The following is a 22102-nucleotide window of genomic DNA, read 5'->3' as shown; positions in this document are numbered from 1 at the left end:
AACTCTCTCTGTAAACCAGGCTAGCCTTAAGCTCACAGGGATTCACCTGCCTTTGCCTCCTGAGTGCCGGGATTTAAAGTACGTGCCACCATGACCAACTTGTTTCAGCCTTTTAAAATAGCTGTTTTTAAAATGCACCCATGAAAGCCAGGTGAGGCGGCCCATACAAGCAACCACAGCCCTCTTGGACTGGGGATGGCACACTGATTCATGCAAGGTCAAAGACAACCTGGGCAATTCCAGGTCAGACTGAATACTTGTCTAAAGACAAAAAGAGAAAGCAGAGTCCCTATGGTAAGGACAAAAACAATAAGCTATTAGCCATGGTAGCACATGCCTGTAATCCCAGGATTCAAGAAATAGAAACAGGGACATCAGGAGTGCACAGTCATCTTTGGCTATATAGTAAGTTCTAAGCCAGTATGGGTTACAGGAGACCATGTCTCAAACTAAGCCAAACCCAACCAACCAGCCAACAATCCAACCAACCATGCAACCATCCAACCATCCAACCAACCAGCCAACAATCCAACCAACCATGCAACCATCCAACCAACCATCCAACCATCCAACCATCCAACCAACCAGCCAGCCAGCCAACCAAATAACCAGCCAAGCCACCATCTAAACGTGCATATAACCCTACTCGTCAGGAAACTGAGGCAGAAGGAACTCAAATTTGAAGCCAGCATTGGCTACATGGTGAGTTGAAGGTCAATTTAGGCTATTGGCTACCTTGTCTCAAAAACAAACAAACAAACAAACAAACAAACCTAAAAAATCAACTGGGCATGGTAGTGCACTCCTAAAAATCCCAGCTCTCAGGAGGTGGATTCAAGGTCATGCTTTCCTACTTAGTAAGTTCAAGGCCAGCCTGGGCTATATGCAGACTGCCTAATAAAGGACCAGTGGAGTAGAGAGGAGCTGCACAGTTAGGGATATGAGGTGCTGGTGGGCCTTGAGTGTCTTAGCTGCAGAGGCCTGTGACCGCATTTGCTGTTCATGAGAACACATCTATGTAGTATTTTGGTGATTACCAATGAAGTTCTAGAAGGTCTAAGCTCGTGTCCTGGCTGAGAATTTGACCTTGTTTAATTAATGAAGCATTTGAAAACTCTAGTAAACACTCCAGAGGTGATGCCCAACAGGAAAGAACACAGAACAAACTGATCTTTAAGCACAGTGCTGCAAGCCTTAGATGTTTAATAATGCTTGGAATTCATGCAGCCTGCTTGTACCCTGGGATAAGCCAGTTCCAGCAGCAAGAGTCTCCATAAGTTCTCATCAAGGATCCACACTAGAGACCTGGATTTATAAGAATCTATCTTTTGATTCCAACGATCCTTAACTATTTGCTTGATGTTAAGTAAGATGGAGGATTTTGTTAGCTTGTCTGGTTTGAGTTTTGGTGAAAATCAAAGCCAGAGGCTCACTAAGCAAACGCTGCAACTCTGAGACACAGCGACTCCGTCAGGAGAATTGTATTTCAGTTTACTGGTGTCAGGGGTTTGGTGTCTTGTCTGTTCTTTTGGTTTTTTGGGTTTTTTTTCTTTGTTTTTTGTTTTTGTTTTTTGGGTTTTTTTTTTTGAGACAGGAATTGGTTGTTTGTTTTTTGTTTTTTGTTTTGTTTTGTTTTGTTTTTGAGACAGGATTTGGTTGTTTGTTTTTTGTTTTTTGTTTTGTTTTGGTTTTTGTTTTTTTCTGTGTAAAAGTCCTGGCTGTCTTGGAACTCTCTCTGTAGACTAGATTGGCCTTGAACTCACAGAGATCCACTGGCCTCTGCTTCTGGCATGCTGGGATTATAGGCACACACTACTACACCCAGCTTTGCTTTATAATGAGAACATGCAGTGGATGTATACCTCAGTGGCAGAGTGTTTGACTAGTACAAACAAAGCCTTGAGTTTGATTCCCCCCAAAATAAAATAAACTATGAGATTTTCTTAGTAATTTCCAAGCTTTCACCTGCCTCCAAACTTTTGAGTACAGACTGTTAAATTATACTTACTCATCAAAGGTGGTGGTGGTTGCTGTTGTTGTTGTTGTTGGTGGTGGTGGTGGTGGTGTTATGATGATGATGATGTGGCTGGCTTTGTTGTGAAGAGTACCTATTGCTCTGCAGAGGACCTCAGTTTAGTTCCCCCATCCACATTGAGCCACAACTACTTGTACCTTCAGGTCCAGAGGCTCTGGCACCCTCTTTTGGCCTCAGCAGCCATGTGCACAGACACACTTGCAGACAAAACACTCCCACACATAAATTACTTTAAAAAATATTTCTAAGCCTTGTCAGATTGGGACCATGGCCAACACAAAATCACTTTAAAACCGCAATAGTTATGCTGGCCACATATGTTGCAATAGATAAAGGCCTTTACCACCAAGCCTGATGACTGATGTTTAATCGTAGGGACCCACAAAGTGGAAGGAGAGAATTAACTCTCTCTGTCTCTGTCTCTGTCTCTGTCTCCGTCTCTGTCTCTGTCTCCGTCTCTCTCTCTGTTTCTCTCTCTCTCTCTCTCTCTCTCTCTCTCTCTCACACACACACACACACACACACACACACACATATGAACAAATAAATCTAATATTTAAAAATTAAAAAAAAAGAAACTATAACTGACAGCTGTGGATTTACAGGTTTATAATCCCAGCAACCGGAAAGCTGAGGCAGGAGTTGAAGGCCATAAAGAAGAAGAATCAAACAAAACTTTAAAAACAAAAGTAAACTAAGACATACACAGCATCTTGTCTTAGAAGAGTTTTCGTCTTATTAAGTCCTCTTAGAGCCCCATGTCCTCTGCTCCCAAATGAGGCTCCAGTCTGCTAAGTAATTCATAGGTGGGCTGAGATAAGACGGTAGCACAGAGAGGGAGAACGGGGTGCTCATGTGCTGGAAGGCAGGGCGCAGCTGCTCTTGTGCTCCCATGCCAAGCTTGGACTTTTTATTTTTTGGGTTTTTTTTCTCCCTTATATGGCTGTGGACAAATCAGAATGCTAGTGATATGACAGCTAGAGCTAAGATAAAAATCCCAGGGCACTAAGGCATTCTTTTTATTTTACAATACAGCAGAATGTAAAGAGGAGGAGGAGGAAGAGAAGAGGAAGAAGAAGAAGAAAAGAAAAGGAAGAAGAAGAAGAAGAGAAGGAAGGAAGGAAGAAAGAAAGAAAGAAAGAAAGAAAGAAAGAAAGAAAGAAAGCCAGGAGCACAGAGCTGGGTCCTGCTCTGTCACTGTGTGAACCCAGGAAAGTTTCCCAGCCTCTCTGTCCTTCCATAGTCTCCTCTATATTTCTAAGACTTATGGGCAGCAATTATATCCTCCCTTGCAACAGACTAGTCTGGTTGCCTGGGTGTGGTAGTATATGCTTTCACATGCTTGCTGACCCCAGTATTCAGTCAGGTAGCAGAAGCAGGAGGGTGTGGCGCATGGTGTGTGGTGTGTGCGCACGTGTGTGTGTGTGTGTGTGTGTGTGTGTGTGTGTGTGTGTGTGTGTGTGTGTGTATGAGTTAGTGCTTGGCTGCCTGTTCTAGCCAGTAAACCAACCATCTTGTCTGAGTACATGCTTTCTCTTTTCTTTTTTCTTTTTGGTTTGAGACAGGGTTATAGATACCATAGAACTCATGGTTTAGACCAGCCTGGCCTTGAATTTACAGAGATCCCATTGCCCCTGTCTGCCTCTGCCTCCTGAGTGCTGGGATTATAGGCATGCACCATCACGCCCAGCTAATTTTAATTTTTAGAAACAATTTATTTTTATTTTATGTACATTGATGTTTTGCCTGCATGTATGTCTTTGGAAGGGTATTGGATCCCTGGGGCTGAAGTTATAAATAGATGTGAGCTGCCATGTGGGCACTGGGAATTGAGCCTGGGTCCTCTAGAAGAGCAGCCGTCTCTCCAGCCCCTATTTTTAATTATTTAAAGATCTTTTTAGCTAGGCATGGTGCCACAAGCCTCTAATCCTAGTACCTAGGAGGCAGAGGCAGGCAGGTGGATCTCTGTGAGTTTAAGGCCAGACTGATCTACAAAGTGAGTACAAGACAGGCAAGGATGCACAGAGAAACCCTGTCTCTAAAAACAAAAAAAAACAAAAGCAAAACAAACAAACAAAACAAAAAGTTCTTTTTTATTCCAGGTGGTGGTAGTGTATACCTTTAATCCCAGTACTTGGGAGGTCGAGCCAGGCAATCACTATGAGTTCAAAGCCAGCTTGGTCTACAGAGTGAGTTCCAGGACAGCCAAGGCTACACAGAGAAACCCTGTCTCAAAAAACCAAAAAGGAAAAAGAAGAAGAAGAAGAAGAAGAAGAAGAAGAAGAAGAAGAAGAAGAAGAAGAAGAAGAAGAAGAAGAAGAAGAAGAAGAAGAACTTTTAATGTATGGATGTTTTGCCTGTGTGTATGTATATGCTAGTATTCACAAGAGGCACAAAACAAAGTGCAAAGAATTTGCACGGATATCCTGAGTTTCATTGCAAATTTTGTTTTGCTTTGTTCCAGGTTGGTCCTTGTGTGCTGGGTAAGTGTTCTACCATGGAGCTACCCTCATACATGCATGTCTATCCATAGGTTTTACAAGCACAGATCTTAGCATGGGGGAAGGCACTGGAGAGCACGTAGAGGAGGTGGTGAAAGTGAGGTAGGAGCACTAGCTGCTCTCTTCAGTGTTTGTGAGGCAAGATCGACTCTCCTGCGAACCCAGCGCATTTTCCTGACACTTGAGCTGGAGGTGGAGTCCTCTGTGTTCTCTCACTATTTCAGAAACATGGGGTTCAGGGTAAATGGTCTCATGAATTCTTCTCAGACTTTCAGAATCATTTCTGATGGTTTGGAGCGATAACTGGGGCACACTGGAGATGGATAGACCCCTGATTCCCTGCCTAAGTGGGATAGAGCTTGGCCACCTTTCCTTAGCACTTCAGGCCAATGGTTTCCGTGCTCGCTGTCCACAGGTTCTGAGTTTGGCAGGTTCTGTGTTTGGCTTCCTCGACTCTGGTCTTGCTTGGCTTTCTGCTGGAAACCGCAGGCTCTGGCTTTTACACAGGAACCTTGCTTCCAAACCAGCTGGAGCAAATCATTGTTAGGATAACACACCTATCTCCCCCGGGAGTTGACATAGACGATGCAGATAACACCAAGAGACAACTTCTAGAGCCTTCTTGTCAGGAGACACTCCCATGCAGGATTGCTCACAATGAGCATAGAGGAAACATGTGGATGTTCTGAGGAAATATCTGCAAATGTTTTGGAACTTTTGCTAGAAATATCCTCACTAGTGCCATCTATTTTAGGAGGTAATTACTCACAGAAAAAAAAATTTTTTTGAGACAGGGTTTCTCTGTGTGGCATTGGCTGTCTTGCACTCACTTTGTAGACCAGGTTGGCCTTGAACTCACAGAGATCCATCTGCTTCTGCTTCCCTGAGTGCTGGGATTACAGGCTGAGCCACTATGCCCAGCCTAATTTTTTTTTTTAATTCAGTGTCTTGTTATATAACTGAGGTTGGCTTTGACCTCTCGGAAGATCCCCCTTGTCTCCTGAGTACTGGTGATGCTCAGCATGCTTCACCATGCTGGCTTTTGATTCTTTGTTTTGTTGTTGTTTTGGTTTGGTTTTTGAGACAGGGTCTCTCTGTGTAGCCTTGCCTGTATTGGACCCTCTTTGTAGACCAGGCCGGCCTCGAACTCACAGAGATCCACCTGCCTCTGCCTCCCCGAGTGCTTGGATTACAGTCATGTGCCACTGCGCCCAGCTATGGCTGGCTTTTGACAAAGAGGGCATCTTAGCAGGTAACAAGGTTTGTAGAAGCCCTGGAATACTTCACCAGGGCTGGCCTGATGGCTTGGTGGGTAAAAGCACTTGCAGCCAAGCCTGAGGACCTGAGTTTTATCCCTGGAACCTGGATAGCCAGAGAGAACTGACTGTGAAAAGTTGTTCTCTGGCCTCTGTATACACAGGCATATGCACATCCACTGACACCTACCTACACAAACTCAGTCAATAAGTGTAATTTAAAAAGACTATTTTGTCAACATTTTAAAAGCTGGAATGATGGCTTGGGCTGTAATTCCAGCTATTCCGGTCCTAGGTTCAATGCATGTTATTATCTAAGACAAATAACAAATGAACAAAACAAAGCGCACACACACACACACACACACACACACACACACACACACACACACACAGTGGCACACATTTATAATTCTAGTGTTTGGGACGCATAACAGAAGGATCAGGAGCTCCATGTCATATTCAGCTATGTGACAAGCTCAAGGCCAGCCTGGGCTATATGAGACCGTGTATCAAAAGGGTATGGGAGAAGCTAATGGGTCCTGGGCAGAGTTTCCTATGATTTTGCTTTGTAGAGAAACAGGATCCCTCTCAGAAGCCTTAATTTCTAAGAGAAAATGTGTGTGGAGAGACATTTGCTGATAGCTCATCAAGGTCTTAGACTGATTCAAACTTAAGGGCAGGAATTACGGACGTGAGCATCACACTGCATAGTTGCCAGTATATTGTGCAGGTTTAAAGTTTCGTAAAATATATGTCTTAAATGAGAATTAGTGGAGTTCAGGATTTGGGAGTAGGCTTTCTCCCTGAACCTCAACAGACCAGATGTACTTGCTAGTTTCATGTCAACTTGACAAAAGCTTGAGAAAATGCCTCCATAAGATCTGGCTGTAGAGCATTTCCTTAATTAGTGATTTATGGGTGAGGGTCCAGCTCACTGTGATACTATCCCTGAGCTGGTGATTCTGGGTACCACAAGAAGGCAGGCTGAGCAAGCCATGGGGGAGGAAGCCAGAAAGCAGCACCCTTCCATGGCCTCTGCATCATCAGCTCCTGCCTCTAGGCTCCAGCCCTGTCCTGACCTCCTTCAGGGAATAACTATAATGTGAAAGTGTAAGTCAAAGAAACCTTCTCTCCCCAACTTGCTTTTGGTCATGGTGTTTCATCACAGCACCAGAAACCCCTAACCAGGACACAAGACTAAAGTCAAAATGGAACCATCCATGTGGAAGCCACTTGTCATCAAACTCAAAGTAAAGTTGCGCTCCAAGCCTTTAAAAACTTGGGACAACAGGAAAGGGCCATGTTTCCCAAGCAGAGCATTACCAAGGGTTTCTGCTTCAATGCGATGCCCTTTCATCCTTTGGTCCTGACAAAGCAGCCTGAAGTTTCCTGCAGTTACCCCATCACTTACTCCTATTGTTCTGTCCCCTTGTCGCTCCTCTGCAGAGGAAGCAGACCTGAGACAGCCAATATGCTTTTGCCATTTGATGTTGTCCTTTTTATCTCCTTCCAGACTATAAAACCATCTGGCAGCCAATGGCAGCACTGCTTATATCTTTCAGAAGTACTGTCTGATTCCAAGACAGTAAACCACGGTAACTTAAGATTATCAGACCAAAACCAGGCATGTTGGCTCAGGACTGTGATCCCAACACTTGCGAGATTGAGGCAGGAGCATTGCCACAAGTTTGAGGCTAGCCTGGGCTATTTGGTGAGATGCTGTCTCTGAAAACCAATAAAATATCAAGAAACGGATGTTTGAACTAAACTGTGGCTTTTTATTTATACAGTTGTCAGCCTTGAAATTAAAAAAAAAATCCAAACCCACAAATAAACATCAAACCACAGTGATCATCGCCTTTGCTGCACTGTCCTGTCCATGACTTCTAAACTGAGCAAATAAAAATACAGACTGCCTAGCCAAATTGAACTTTAGATCAACAACATGTGATTTCTCCTCTTCTTTTTTTTTTAAAGGATTTTTTTCTTTATTTATTTTATGTATATGAGTCCTTTATCTGTATTTCAGAAGAGGGCATCAGATCACATTATAGATGGTTGTGAGCCACCATGTGGATGCTGGGAATTGAACTCAGGACCTCTAGATGAACAGCCAGTTCCCTTAAGCTGAGCCATCTCTCCAGTCTGTGATTTCTTTTCGTTCTTTCTTTCTTTGACTTTTTGAGACAGGATTTCTCTTGTAGTCCTGGCTGTCCTGGACTTGCTTTGTAGACCAGGCTAGCCTGGAACTCACAGAGATCCACCTGCCTCTGCCTCCCAAGTGCTGGGACTAAAGGCGTGAGCCATCATGCCTAGCAACAATGCTTTATGCAGTATTTGGAGCATACTTACTGTTAAAAAAAGATTACTGCTTAAGAATTATCTCAAGTTCAACTTTATTTGGGTCAGCAGAATATTTGGGGGGTGGGGGAGATTTGATTTTTGTGGCTGAGGTTGAATCTAGGCCTTGAACATTCTAAGCACATGTATGTCAGTAAGCTAAGCCACTGGCTCCAGGTTTCCACTATTTTAACTGGCTAAGTAATTCCTACCCATCTCTAGGGCCCTGTGGGTTCAGCTAACAACAACCAAACCCAAACACCCAAACCCAAAACCAAAATTTGCATTTACTATTCAAACATTAAAGTTACAAAGTATTTTTTTTCCTTTTTTTGATACAAGGTCTCACAGTGTAGCCCAGGCTGCCCTGGAACTCACTATGTAGCCAAGGCTGACCTCAAACTCCTGACAAATCCTCCTGCCACAGCTCTAAGTGCTAGGATCATGGTCATGATTCTCCTCTCTTGGCTACCAAGTGTCTTTCCATCCCATCCAAACCCCGATTTCTGAATCTTTGTATGTGATCTAACTTCACCTACCACAGTCATGACCACATCTGTGAAGAAAGGTTAGGAATAGTCTTCCTTTGTTGTTTTGAGGATCATAAGGGATGGACAGAAGGAGAAAATAATAGCAAAAATAACGGAGATGGTGTGTGTAAGTGTTTGGCACAGTTCTCAGCTCAGAACAAGCACTCTATTCCGTCTGTTACTGTTGCAAGAGGGCACAGTGAGAAACTGAAATGGCTCAGGAAAGTCCTGGGGTCTTTGAGTTGCCAGACACGAGATCCTCATCTTTATGTGACTGAGATGTTGTGACCTCAGGCATTCATTGTAATCGACAAATAAGAGTCAGCACACAAGAATAATAACAAGCAGGTGGCTGGAGCAGAGTCGCTTATGACAAATTCCTCCATACACATTTCATTTAAAATGCTTTGGTTTTCTTTTTAAAGATTTATTTATGTGTTATTTTTGTGTGTGTGTGTGTGTGTGTGTGAGTGGGTGTTTGCATGCATGTGCACCACATGCATGCAGTGGCCACAGAGGGTGTTGACTTTCCTGGGCCTGGAAGTATAGGTAGTTGTGAGCTGCCATGTGGGCACTGGGAGCCAAAGCCAGGCCTTCTGAAAGAGCAGCCAGTGCTCTTAGCTGCTCGTGGAATCATCACCCCAGCACTGGGACCAGGCTTCCGACTGGCTTGATTTTGATTTTGTGCAGGGCTTGTGTGGATAACCACAACTGCAGTGAGTTCATGAGTATGACAGCCAGGTCATATCAAGAACACAGTATTTTTATGTACTACTCTCGGGCTGAAGAATGGCTCAGAGGTTAAGAGCATTGGCTGTTCTTCTGAAAGGCCTGAGTTCAATTCCCAGCAACCACATGGTGGCTCATAACCATCTATAATGAGATCTGGTGCCCTCTTCTGGCCCGAAGGTACACATGCAGGCAGAGCACTGTACAAATAATAAATAAATAAATAAATAAATAAATAAATAAACAAATAAAACGCATGTACTATTCCATAAAGTGGGTCTTATATTCTTTCTGCCCTTCCCTCTTGTGTGCTGATCCCTGAGCTTTTCAGAAGTGGAGTGGGGGCTTACTTTGTGAGATGGGATCTTCTCGTGTGGCCTAACTTGGCCTCACATTCAACATTCTAGAATCATAGTATGCTGGGATTAGAGGTAAACCCATCATCATACCCAGCTGAAAATGTGTGAGTTGTGTAAAAATTTATTTTGAGACAGAGTCTTTCACACTGTCCACAATAGAGTTGAACTCCAGCAATTCTCCTGCCTCGGCCTCCCAAGGCCTAGGGTTACAGATGGAAGCAATTATACCCAGCGAAAAATATGTTTTGACTTGGGGTTTTTGTTTGCTTGTTTGAGGCAGAGTCTCAATAAGCCAGGGTCCTGGCTGGCCTAGAACTTGGTCTGTAGACCAGGCTGCCCTGGTGCTCACCGAGATCTTCCTGCCTCTGTTTTCTAAGTGTCAGGATTAAGGGTGTATATCACTACGCCCCATTGAAAGTATGTACTTTGAAGAAAATGTAAGACAATTATTCTGAAAGAGAAAGTACTGTGAAATTGTCCCACATAACTCTGGGCTGCTTCCTCACTAACACGGCCAACCCCCTCTGAGATCCACTACCTAAAATAGACTCAGAGACCTAAAAAAAAAAAGAATGCATGATAAAAATTTCCTTTAGCCAGGGAACAAATTTAGAGCAACCTCTATGTGTGCTCAGTGAGGACCGAACTTCTGGTCCCAGATGTGCCTTTTTGCCCTGGGCCCCCAACACAAAACAATGCCCCTCAATGTTGTCACCGTTGAGAACAAAGGGCAAAAGACTCTCCACTATAGGCAACAAAAGGCTCTCCAGAATGGCTTTTTATACCCAAAGCCAAAGAAAGCTATAACCTGTGACCTCCATTCACCGCAGGAAGAGTCCGAATGCTTTCCCTGCTTTGTAATGGAGAACATCTGCCCTTCTCAGGGGACAGTCCCTTTCCCAGGGACACGTTTCACACGCAGAGAAGCATCCTTAACTTGGAAATGTGCCCTTCTCAGAGGCTCTATCCACAGTCCCTAAGTTGCCTTCAGGGTGCCAGTCTTGATTGTGGCTTAAGCAAGGGAGAAATGTTGCAGATATAACGAGAACACAAAGCTTTTTCTTTTTTTTTTTCTTTCTTTCTTTCTTTTCTTTTTTTTTTTTTTTTTTGGGTTTTTTTTTTTTTTTTTTTTTTGAGACAGGGTTTCTCTGTGTCACATTCCTTGGCTGTCTGGCCTCCCTTCTGTAGACCAGGCTGTCGTCGAACTCACCACGCCCCACCGGCCTCCCGAGTGGTGGGATTAAAGGCGTGCACCACCCATGCCTGGCTTACAAGGCTCTTTCTTTCTGAGAGAAATTCTGATGTTTGTGTTCCTCGTCAGAAACACTTAGTCTTTTTTTTCTTTTTTCTTTTTAAGATAGGTTCTCATTATGTAGCCCCGGCTGGCTTCAAACTCTCAGAAATCAGCCTGCGTTCGCCTCCTGAGTGCTGGGATTAAAGGTGTGCAGTAAGGCGAGGTTTTAGTCTTACTATGCATAGGACAAGGGAACGGTAGACCGCACCACGGTGGCATTGGAGAAGCCATGGATGGGTAGCCAAGACTGGAGATGTGTAACTACGGGTAGAAATTAAAGTGGTTTATCATCAGTTTTCTTGGAGTGAGGCAATAGCTTTGAGGGTGGGATATAAATTCCTATCAAGAGAAAAGATATGATGCAGATTGGAAGCAGGTCTTCCCAACCTTGCGCCCTCCTCCTGCTTTCTTCCCGGCCAGGCTGAACTTCTTCCCTGGGCTGCCGTTTAAAAGGACAGGCTCTAATAGGCGGGCTGGAAAGTGCTGCTCCCCTCGACCTGACCCAAGAATGGTCTTATAATAACAAATTACACACCGGAGTAGAGGAGGTCAGCGAAGATATTTTCTTTTCATTATAAGTAGCTAGGTGACAGGGAAAAAGCTTACAAGGCAAAGTGATTGCAAGCTTGAAGATTGGAGTTTGAGCCTCGGAGGCCAGGTTAACAAGCCAGGCATAGGGGTGTGGTTTTGTGACACACACACCCCCCAATGCTGAGGAAGTGAAGACAGGAGGGTCCCTGGGCCTCACAGGACAGGCAGCCTAGCCTACTTGGTGAGCTCCAGGGCCAGTGAGCAACCTTGTCTCACAGAAAGGTAGACAGTATCTGAGGGAGCAAGGCTTTGTCTTTGTCCTGTGGATTCTGCACACACACACACACACACACACACACACACACACACACACACACGTCTGAATTATTACAGAATTACTAGAGAAGTAACATTATATTATGGACCAGATGAAAATAACCCCACGAAACTACCACATTTCTCTTTCTTTTTATCTTTTCTCTTTCTTTCTTTCTTTCTTTCTTTCTTTCTTTCTTTCTTTCTCTTTCTCTCTCTCTTTTATTTATTTATTTATTTTTGTTGTTGTTGTCTTTGGTTTTTTTGAGACAGAGTTTCTCTGTGTAGCCTTGGCTGTTCTGGACTCACTTTGTAGACCAGGCTGGCCTCAAACTCACAGCGATCCACCTGCCTCTGCCTCCTGAGTCCCGGGATTACAGATGTATGCCACCTTGCCAATCCAGGACCTTCTAGCTTGTTCACTGTCTGGATGAGCCCCTTGTTTTCCACACAGGAGGTCAAACTACTGCTCACATCTTTTAAGCCTGAATTGTTTCCAAGAACAGCTAATGTCTTCCCAGCATCTTCAAAGTACATAGCATCACAGAGCACCCATATACGCATAGCCCCACTGTCTCCAGAGGGAAGTTCCTGGAAGCCTGTTTACTCCACTCATAGGCCTTCCAGAGTTAGCTTGTTGCAAACTGATCTATTGTTCATGTGGCTTCAGAAGGTGAAACCCATTTGGTGCTCGTAAACTGAAACCCGTCTTTCAGGAAAACGGAAAGTCTGTTTCCTACAGTTGTCGCTGGGAGAGGCAAACTTTAAGACCTCCTTTCACCGTCTTGCATGCTTTCCTTTTGTTTGTTTGTTTGTTTGTTTTGTTTTGTTTTTCAAGACAGAGTTTCTCTGTTTAACAGTCCTGGCTATCCTGAACTCACTTTGTCGACCAGGCTGGACTTGAACTCACAGAGATCTGCCTGCCCCTGCCTCCCAAGTGCTGGGATTAAAGGCATGTGCCACGGCTGCCCGGCTTCCTCCTGCATTCTTCTTTTTCTGATTTTTTAAAAAAAAATACATGTTTCCACAATTAGCCTGCATGACTAGACCAAGTGCTGCTCATTGAAACAGGTTGCAACTTGTGTCTATCAGTTAGCTTGTGAAAGTATAAAATCAAAACTAAACAGGGTGGCGGGGCATAGTTCACTGCAGAACACCTGTCTACCACATACCAGGCCCTGACCTCTTGCCCCAGCACCCCCAAAATGACCCCCCCCAAACTGTGGTAACCGGGCACACTCATAAGCCAAACATTATTCAGCATTAACAGTAATGAAATGGATACTTCCGGGAACTCTCTCATGTATAGATCTCCCTGCCAAAGCATGCTAAGCCTGCCACAAAAGATCGCATGTTTTAAGACTCCACATCCTTGAGCTGGGGTGGGAGGGGCTTGTAGGGTCTCACTGATGGGGCGAGTGTGGATGTGGAATGCTTGCCTTGTGTTTGCAATGAAGCATTTGCTAGAAATTATTAAATCAAACACATGAATGATCTTTATGGTATAAAAGCCATATGCCTCAAAAAGTAACTTTTTAAAAAAAAGCCAAAAAGAGAGGCAGAGGCAGGCAGATTACTGAGAGTTCAAGGCCAGCCTGGTCTACAAAGCAAGTCTAGGGCAGCCAAGGCTACGGCAGAAGTGGAGGCCAAACTCGGAAGGTTAGGAATTTAATGTTGTCCTTAGCTGCATAGTTTGAGGTCAGCCTGGGCTGCATAAAACCTCTGTTTATTTGTTTTGTTTTTCTGTAGCCCTAGCTATCCTAGAGCTCACTCTGTAGACCAGACTACTCTTGAACTCAGAGACCCACCTGCCTCTGCCTCCCTAGCGCTGGGACTAAAGACACCACTGCCCAGCCAAGACCTGAATTTAAGGAAAGGAAGGAGGGAGGGAAGGAAGGAAGGAAGGAGGGAAGGAAGGAGGGAGGGAAGGAAGGAAGGAAGGAAGGAAGGAAGGAAGAAAGGAGGGAAGGAAGAAAGGAAGAAAGGAGGGAAGGAAGGAAGGAAGGAAGAAAGGAGGGAAGGAGGGAAGGAAGGAGGGAGGGAAGGAAGGAAGGAAGGAAGGAAGGAAGGAAGGAAGGAAGGAAGGAAAAAGGTCAAGGGGAGAGAGAAAATTAGTTTTTCAAAAAGTAACTGAAATTTTAGAGTCTCTAAAAGATGAAAAATGAAAACAAAGGAACTGTGTGCTACAGGAGAATCTCACTGGGTAGCCCTGGCTGGCCTAGAACTTACTGTGTAGAAGTAGCCTGGCCTGGAACACAGAGATTTGTGTCTCACAGAATTCTACCTGCCTCTCCCTCCTGAGCGTGAGTACTGGAGTTAAAGGCATGCACTACCACATCCAGTGAGATTTTCTTTTCTTTTTCAACGATCAGTTTATTATTCATACAGTATTCTGCCAACATGTATGCCTGCACACCAGAAGAGGGCAACCGACCTCATTATAGATGGTTCTGAGCCACCATGTGGTTGCTGGGAATTGAACTCAGGACTTTTGGAAGAACAGCCAATGCTCTTAACCTCTGAGTCATCTCTCTAGCCCCTCTTTTCTTTTCCTTGTATTTTTATTTTTGTGTATTTTTGAGACAGGGGCCTATTAAATAGCTTAGACTTGCCTCAAACTGCTCTGTAGTGAAGCTGTTGCTAAAATGTCAGCAATCTTTCTGCCTCAGCATCTGAGGTATTGAAATTATAGGCGTGCACACCCACAAAGGGACTGATCCATTCTAGACAGGGGCCTCTTGTGGGAAGGAGTGTAAGCTTTGTCATAGGGGAAAGCAGTCTTGGCAGGCTTTGCCCTTGGACAACACCATGGATACTCCCTGAGATTAACCTTGAGATAGACTGGGTGGAGCCATCCTGGGCCTGGAATTCAGGAAGAGGACCGAGGGACTCCATCTGGACTATATTGTGTTTCTAATCCACCCTCAATGGGAGAGGGAGACTGCCCCTTGCACGTGAGATACAGGCAGGCGGAGAGGACAGAGAAGAACAGCAAGTTAAGACCGGGCTTGAGCACATGTGGATCGGGAAGAGAATCAGTGAACAGGCCGGACCAGTGCACAGGCCAGAGACACCAAGGGACCCATCCCGTGGAACGGATACCGGAAGGTTCACTCTTGTTTCCCTTTAACCTTTTTTCCCTTTTGTGCAAGCTAGTTGGGTTGTATAATAAATTTTAATTGTTAAGAAACAGCGCCAACAGTCTCTGCTCCCACATCCTTTAAAAATAATTAATGCATTTGTACCAGGTCTCATGGGAACATCTGCAAGAATATTGGACAGAAAATGCCTCTGGAGGAGGGACCAGCTGAGTGAGAGACTTCAAGAAGGAGATGAGGAACTAGCTAGGAAACTGTGAGTAAAAGCCAAATGAGTTTGTTTTTTGTTTTTAAGTAGGAACATTTCACGAATTTGTGCGTCATCCTTCAGCAGGGGACATGCTAAGCTTTGCTTCATTTCAATCTTAGTACATGTGATGCCAAAGAAAGCAGAGCCACGGGGCTTTAAAAACCGGAGCACCTGCCCTTGAGCTTGATCTGCTCGAAGGAGAGAAGAGTCTGGAAAGGGTTCAGACAGAGGAGACTCGTCAGGTCGGCCTTACTGAAAGGTGGCTCTGGCTAAAGACTAAATAGAGAGGACAGAGACAGATGCAGGCATGGAGTGGGAGACACAGCTAGAAGCAGTGAAATAGCCAGAGTCTATCAACTGCTCAGGGGGAGCTTCTCAACCAGGTCTGGTATTGCAGGCGTGTAATTGCAGTTACTTGGGAGACAGAGGCAGGAAGATGGCAAGTTCCAGGCTTGCTCGGGCTACAGTGAGTCCCAGGCTAGCCTGGACAACAGTAGTGAGACTCTGTTTCCAACGAATATAGTGAAAAGCAAGTCCAGGGCCGTCAAGGTTACAGAGAAACCCTGTCTTGAAAAACCAAAAGGAAAAATAAAATACAGCTCAGTGGTGAATTAATTGTAGAATGTTCTAGCATGTTCAATGTCCAGGACTACGGGAAGGAAAAAGAAGAGATAATTAAGGACAGGGAAGTCCTCAAACTCTAAACTCAATTAGGCATGGTGTCACAGACCTTTTTGGAAGGTTGGCACAGCCTGAACAACTTGACAAGGACAACCCTCATCCTCTCTCTCTCTCTCTCTCTCTCTCTCTCTCTCTCTTTCTCCCTCTCTCTCTCCCTCTCTCTCTCTCTTTGTCTGTCTGTCTTAAAGAGCTAGGATATAGCTCAGTGGTAAAGCACTTGCCTAGCATATGCGAAGCCCTTGGGTTCCATCCCTAGTACTCTGCAAGGAAAGAAATGCCTTCGCTTGCTCTTCTGAAATTTGAATCTTAAAAGTAGTAAGTAGCCTGTCAAGTTCCTGTTTCTCCCGCCAGGGGGATTCCCATAGCCAGGCAAGTTTAACAAACAATAATCCAAACCAATGTGATGGTGCACACCTGTAGTCCCACTACTCAGGAGGCAGAGGCAGATGGATTGCTGTGAGTTCAAGGCCAGCCTGGTCTACAAAGTGAGTCCAGGACAGCCAGGGCTACACAGAGAAACCCTGTCTCAAAAAACCAAAAAAAAAAAAAAAAAAACAAACAAACAAACAAACAAACTACAAAAAACAAGAAAAGGCAAACAAAAAACCCAAACAATAATCCATACCACACACTCATTCATTCACTCATTCATTCATTCATCCATCCACCCAGCTAGTCCCTCACTCATTCATTCAGTGTCTGAACAAACACAGACTAAGACAACTCAAAGCTCTCCTAAGTATGACTGTCTTTTTCTTGTGATGAATGGTGACGGCACAGGCTGAAATAAAGTCAACATTTCTCCCAAAACAAGAACAGGTAAAAGCAGCTCATAACAGGTGGACACAGTGAAGCAGGACACCGTGACAGATACACACACTATTGGTTTTCAGCCTCTGAAGCATTGGTAGGCAGCAAGTGTGAGTACTGTTCTAGATAGAAACATGAGGTCTCACTGTATAGCTTTGGCTGGCCTAGAACTCCCTATGCAGATGAGACTGGTCTTGAACTCAGAGATTGGTCTGACTTCACCACCATGCCCAGAAACATGGAAAAACCATAGTGCATTAGTCTCCTAAGGTGGCTATAACAAAGTGTCATAGACTGAGTGTGGGACTCTGCTGAATAAGGTTGAAGACCGACTTCTCATGATGGCTGTTTCATACTCGGTCTGTGAAGAACGGACTCCCTTTTTTGGTGGGATCCTAACTCTCCCAGATCTGGTCATTCCAGATTTTGTAAAGGGCATCACATAGTCCTAAAAGAAAAATACAGACCTGACCCTTTCCTGACAAGGAACTTTAACAAGCACAGGGAATTCCTGGAAGTACCCCACCTTATCCTGAGATCCTAGCCTCCAGCAAACTGCACCTAGGAGTCATCTCCTCACACATAGAATAATCAAGTACTGTTTTCTCCTTCTTGTGACAGGACCCAAGTAGTATTGACTGTAAACAAGGCAGTGTACGTAGATAAAGTATCCTGGTACCCTTAGCCCTAGGAATCAGGCACATTTACCCTCATGACCCACCCACTGGTTTATAAATCCCTGGTTCACGTGTAGAGTTTGGCTTGTTTTCTCACTCCATCAGGACAGTCTGAGACTCCATTTATTTCAGGGGGAACTGCCACTGGATGTCTGGGACACCCAGTGATCAGGCAGCAAAGGCAGAACTGCCTTTGCAGCGGCTGAGACCTGTTCAACTACTGAAAGCTTGGTGCTGACCCCCAAGGTGGGGTTGCCGCACCCTTTCTCCCAGTGGGTTTCAGACATTCGCTCACTTCTGCTGCCATGCCTGGCGAGGCAAACGAACCAAAGGGCTGTGACACTTAAATCTTGTGGAGTTCCCCAGTCTCCACTTCCTGTTGAGACCTGCAGTCTCATTCCGAAAAGAGCTGATTGTAACACTCAGTGTGCAAACTCTTTTCCCACTTCCACCAGAGAGGCTGGGAACCTGGCTTTGTGCCTAAGCCACAAGCCTCACTCCTAAAATGCTCTGGCTGCCCCTGAGTGAGAGACGGGACCTCTGGCCTTGAGGTCCATCTGTTCCTGTTAGGAAGCAAGCAGCACTAGGACTAACCCGTGGGATGGGGGACCCAGACCTGCCACCACCAGACTCCTACTGACAACTGAGTACTTGAAAAACCACAGAAATTACCAGGTGCAGTTGTACACGCCTTTAATCCCAGCACTCCCTCCGGAGGCCGAGACAGGTGGATCACTGTGAGTTGGAGGCCAGCCTGGTCTACAAAGCAAGTCCAGGACAGCCAAAACTACACAGAGAAACCCTGTCTCAAAAACAAACAAACAAAACAAAACAAAATACAGAAACCAGTTTTCTCCCATCTCTAGAATATCACCTTGTGAATCACCATTGCTATTGTATTCCTTTCCAGGCTCTGCCGTAAGGAAGTGCCTTCTAGCATCTTCCAGCTTTTGGCGTGGGTCATTATTTTGGACTTCAGCCTTTTTGATACGCTAGAGAGTGAGCTGAAGTCTTACACGAGCGCTGCCACCAGGTACCCAATTAGCCTCATTACCCTTAGCCTCCCCATTTGGTTTTAGTTTGTGGCTGCAGAACTCCTATTTCGGCCTCTGTCTCTTTATACGGCCTTCTCGGCACATGCCTGGGTCTCTCTTTTATCTCTTAGAAAGACACATGTCGCTGGGATTAGCCACCATCTGCTGAATGTGGAGTGATCTCATCTCAGGATTCTTAGCTGTTTGTACCAAGATGCTTTCTCCAAAGTACGGTCACATTCCAGGCGCCAAGAGTTAGGACAGATGTTTCTTAAGTTGGGGCAACGGCCTTCACTTACTTCAATGAGGTTAACAAAATAGCAGGTTTAGTCCAGGAATCTTTACGGTTACCTAGTTTTGGTTAATGTCCCTTCACCTCCTCTCACCCTCTCGACCTTCATGCCACTGTATATGACCTTCCACACCAGTATTCCCTCTTCCACTTGCATGCCATATGCGTTTCATTACCTGCCCCTCCCCGAAAGCCTCTCCATCCCTTCATGGGTCCCTTTCTACTTTCCTGGCCTCTATACACATTCCCCGCACAGTTGGGATGCTTTTGTTTGGTCGGCCTTGTGTTGTGAAATAAGGTCTTGTTATACAGCACTTTGAACTCATCAGTCTTTAGCCTCAGCTTCCCAAGTGTTGGAATTACAGGAAGGACCGCTACTTATGATTTTTTTAATTCTTATTCTTATTATTTTAATTTATTTATTTTTATTTTTATTGTCTCTCTATGTAGCCCTGGCTGGTCAGGAACTCAAAGAGATCTTTCTGCCCCTGTCTCCAGAGCACTTGGACTAAAGGTGTGTGCTACCATACCCAGCTGATTTTTGTTTGGTTTGGTTTTTTTCATTTGGTTTTTCCATGTAGCTTTGGCCGTCCTAGAACTCACTCTATAGAGCAGGCTGGCCCGAACTCATAGAGATCCACCTGCTTCTGCCTCCTGAATGGTGGGATTAAAGTCAACCACCACTACCGCCTGGCACTCAGCAGTGTTTTGTTTTGTTTTGTTGCTTTTTGAGACAGTCTTTCTCAGTGTAACCTTGGCTGTCCTGGACTCCCTTTGTAGACCAGGCTGGCCTTGAACTCACAAAGATCTGCCTGCTTCTGCCTCCCGAGTGCTGGGATTAAAGGTGTGTGCCACCATACCCAGCCCACCCAGCTGATTTTTTAAGATATTATTTTTAGCCATATGTATGTACACATATATGTATAAGTATGACATGTACATGCAGATGCCTAAGGCGATCAGAGGTGTTAGTTCTTCCTGGATCTGGAGTTATAGGTGACTTTGCACCTGCTCAGTGCATACTCTTAACTGATGAGCCACCTCTCCAGCCTCCTGAAATTTTTTTTATAGCATACATTAATTGTTCAAAATAACAGGCTTTGTTATGGCATACCTGGATCAAATTCGTCCCCTTATTTCCCTCTCTTATCTCCCCGGTTCCCTTTTTCTTCTCAAATAGTCCTCTAGAAATGCAGTGTTTTACGATTCACAATTCAAGCCCTAGAAAGAACAATTTTTAACTATCAAACAGGTGCACAGGATGCTCCTATCCGGACTGATGTATTTAGAAGGTATTTTAAGTGTAAACATTGGGAGTTGATAGAGTACTTGCCTGAGAAAAACAAGGCCTCAGGTTCAACCCCTAGTATGACAAATAAATAAGTACATAATAATATGAAAATAAACTGGGCGTGGTGGTGCATGCCTTTAATCTCAGCTCCTGGGAGGCAGAGGCAGATGGATCGCTGTGAGTTCGAGGCTAGCCTGGTCTACAAAGTGAGTCCAGGACAGCCAGGGCTACACAGAGAAACCCTGTCTTGAAAAACCAAAATAATAATAATAATAATAATAATAATAATAATAATAATAATAATAATAATAATAAAAACAATCACTTCATAAATTAATTAAATAAAAAAATAAAAAAAACATATATAAAAGAAATAATCGCTTCATTCAGTGCATATAATGTGTTGATTTTGTTCACCCCTTCCCTCTCCCCAGTTCCTCCAGTCACTCCCATGACTTTTCAAAACAACAACACAAACCAGAAGGAGGCCTTTTTTGATTTTATGTTTCCAGCAAAAAAAAAAATTCAGGAATGACACATCCTAAAAATTCAAGTCACCCAAGGAAAGAATCGACGACGTCGTCCCATACCCAGCCTTTGCTAACTCAAACAGCGAAGGAGAGGCAGGATTGAGCCTCCGATACGGTTCATTAAAGAGCCCTTAATCCATGCAATGATCGCATACTTCATTTGAACGGGGGCTGATTTCCTGAACTGCCAGATGACTCATTCTGTAACCCTCTGGTCGTCACTATTCCCGCCTGAGTGGACCATGTGCTGCCTGCCCACTGACATCACTGGAAAGCCTGAGTCTGAACCAAAGTTGCCCTGTGCCTCCATGACCTTTCTCCACAATGCACAGCGGGCCGGGACTTCTGAAAGCTCACATTATTCACGTCTGCTACTCTGACCCTAGGGAGGTTACTGCTTGGACACAGCCTATTCTTAGACGGTCATGAATGCCCTACAGCAGGCCCCACTGGAAACCAAGACACAGACTCCGGCTTTTATAGGGCTAGTGCGATGGCTCAGCAGGTGAAGGTGCTTGGAGCCACGCTTGACATTTAATTCACTCCTCAGAGCACACGTAGTGAGAGGAGAGAACTGGAGCCTACCAGTCGCCCTCTGACCTCCACACTCGTGTTCTGGTACGTCAACAGCTCTGCTCACACACCCTCACATTTACACAAGATGAATAAAGTTGTAATACAATTTTAGAAAGTTTCCCTAATCTGCTCCCAGATCTCAGGAAACTCGGTGTCTGCTTTAGAGACAAGGCCAGCAGAGCAGAGGGAGCCTGCCACTGCCTGGCTCTGACACACAGAGAACCGTGCCGGAGCCACCTGAGAAGCTCTTACCTGGATGGCCATGTCTGCGTCGGTTCCTATGGGATCCGCAGTTATCTCCTCCCCCTGTAGCAGCTCACTGGACCACCCAGATGCTGGAGGGAAAAAAAGAAAAGAGTATTTGAGCCAATTGCATTTGTCCCAGCTGATGGAAAGGCGCACAGCTGTCATTTTACAGATTAAAAAGCTCACATGATTTGTAAGGTAAACGAGTGATAACTAACTTGTAGTCCCTAATCTAGCTGGTGGTTGCTGGTTACTGACAAGGCTTACTTTTCAAGGTATGGTCAGTTAATATGTCCTTTGTTTTCACTCTATTTCCACCTTTGGAGTCCTGTGCAAGCCCTGCATTTTTTGTTGTTGTTATTGTTTGAGATAGGGTTTTAGGCAGCTCAGGCTCTCCTGGAACTTGCTATGTAGCAGAGGCAGGCTGTTTCCAGTGTTGTCCTTACAAGCTGGTATCACCAAGCCCGGTTTCAACTGTGTTTATAGAGTTCTACTCCTATCCCAGAGTTTGGAAGGGGATAAAATGATTTCATAACCATCCAAGCCTCGTACTGAGGCCTCCCTTGAGGCTTAGAGTAAACTCCCCCAGCACAGAAATACAGACATCTAATTCAAGATCCAACAGAAGTGAGTCCAATATGGGGCATGGTGGGCCACACCTATGATCCCAGCACTGACGATGTTGTAACAGGGGGATTACAAGTCTCAAGACAGCCCAGACCAA

At 44.8% G+C, this 22102-nt stretch overlaps 1 protein-coding gene across 6 annotated transcripts in view; it reads right to left on the bottom strand.

Annotated features, from left to right (window-relative positions):
• The window catches only part of PALM2AKAP2 (PALM2 and AKAP2 fusion), a 463139-nt gene that overhangs the window by 106247 nt on the left and 334790 nt on the right, over positions 1–22102 (bottom strand). For all 6 annotated transcript variants that reach the window (XM_084781901.1, XM_084781897.1, XM_084781900.1 and 3 more), the window contains one exon: positions 21385–21467. In XM_084781901.1, the coding sequence (XP_084638027.1) occupies positions 21385–21467 (83 nt within the window). The remainder of the gene's footprint in view (positions 1–21384; positions 21468–22102) is intronic.

The sequence above is a fragment of the Acomys minous genome (assembly GCF_964271855.1).
Source record: "Acomys minous genome assembly, chromosome: 1".
Classification (NCBI taxonomy): Eukaryota; Metazoa; Chordata; class Mammalia; order Rodentia; family Muridae; genus Acomys; species Acomys minous.
This window is presented reverse-complemented; position numbering and strand designations above follow the sequence as displayed.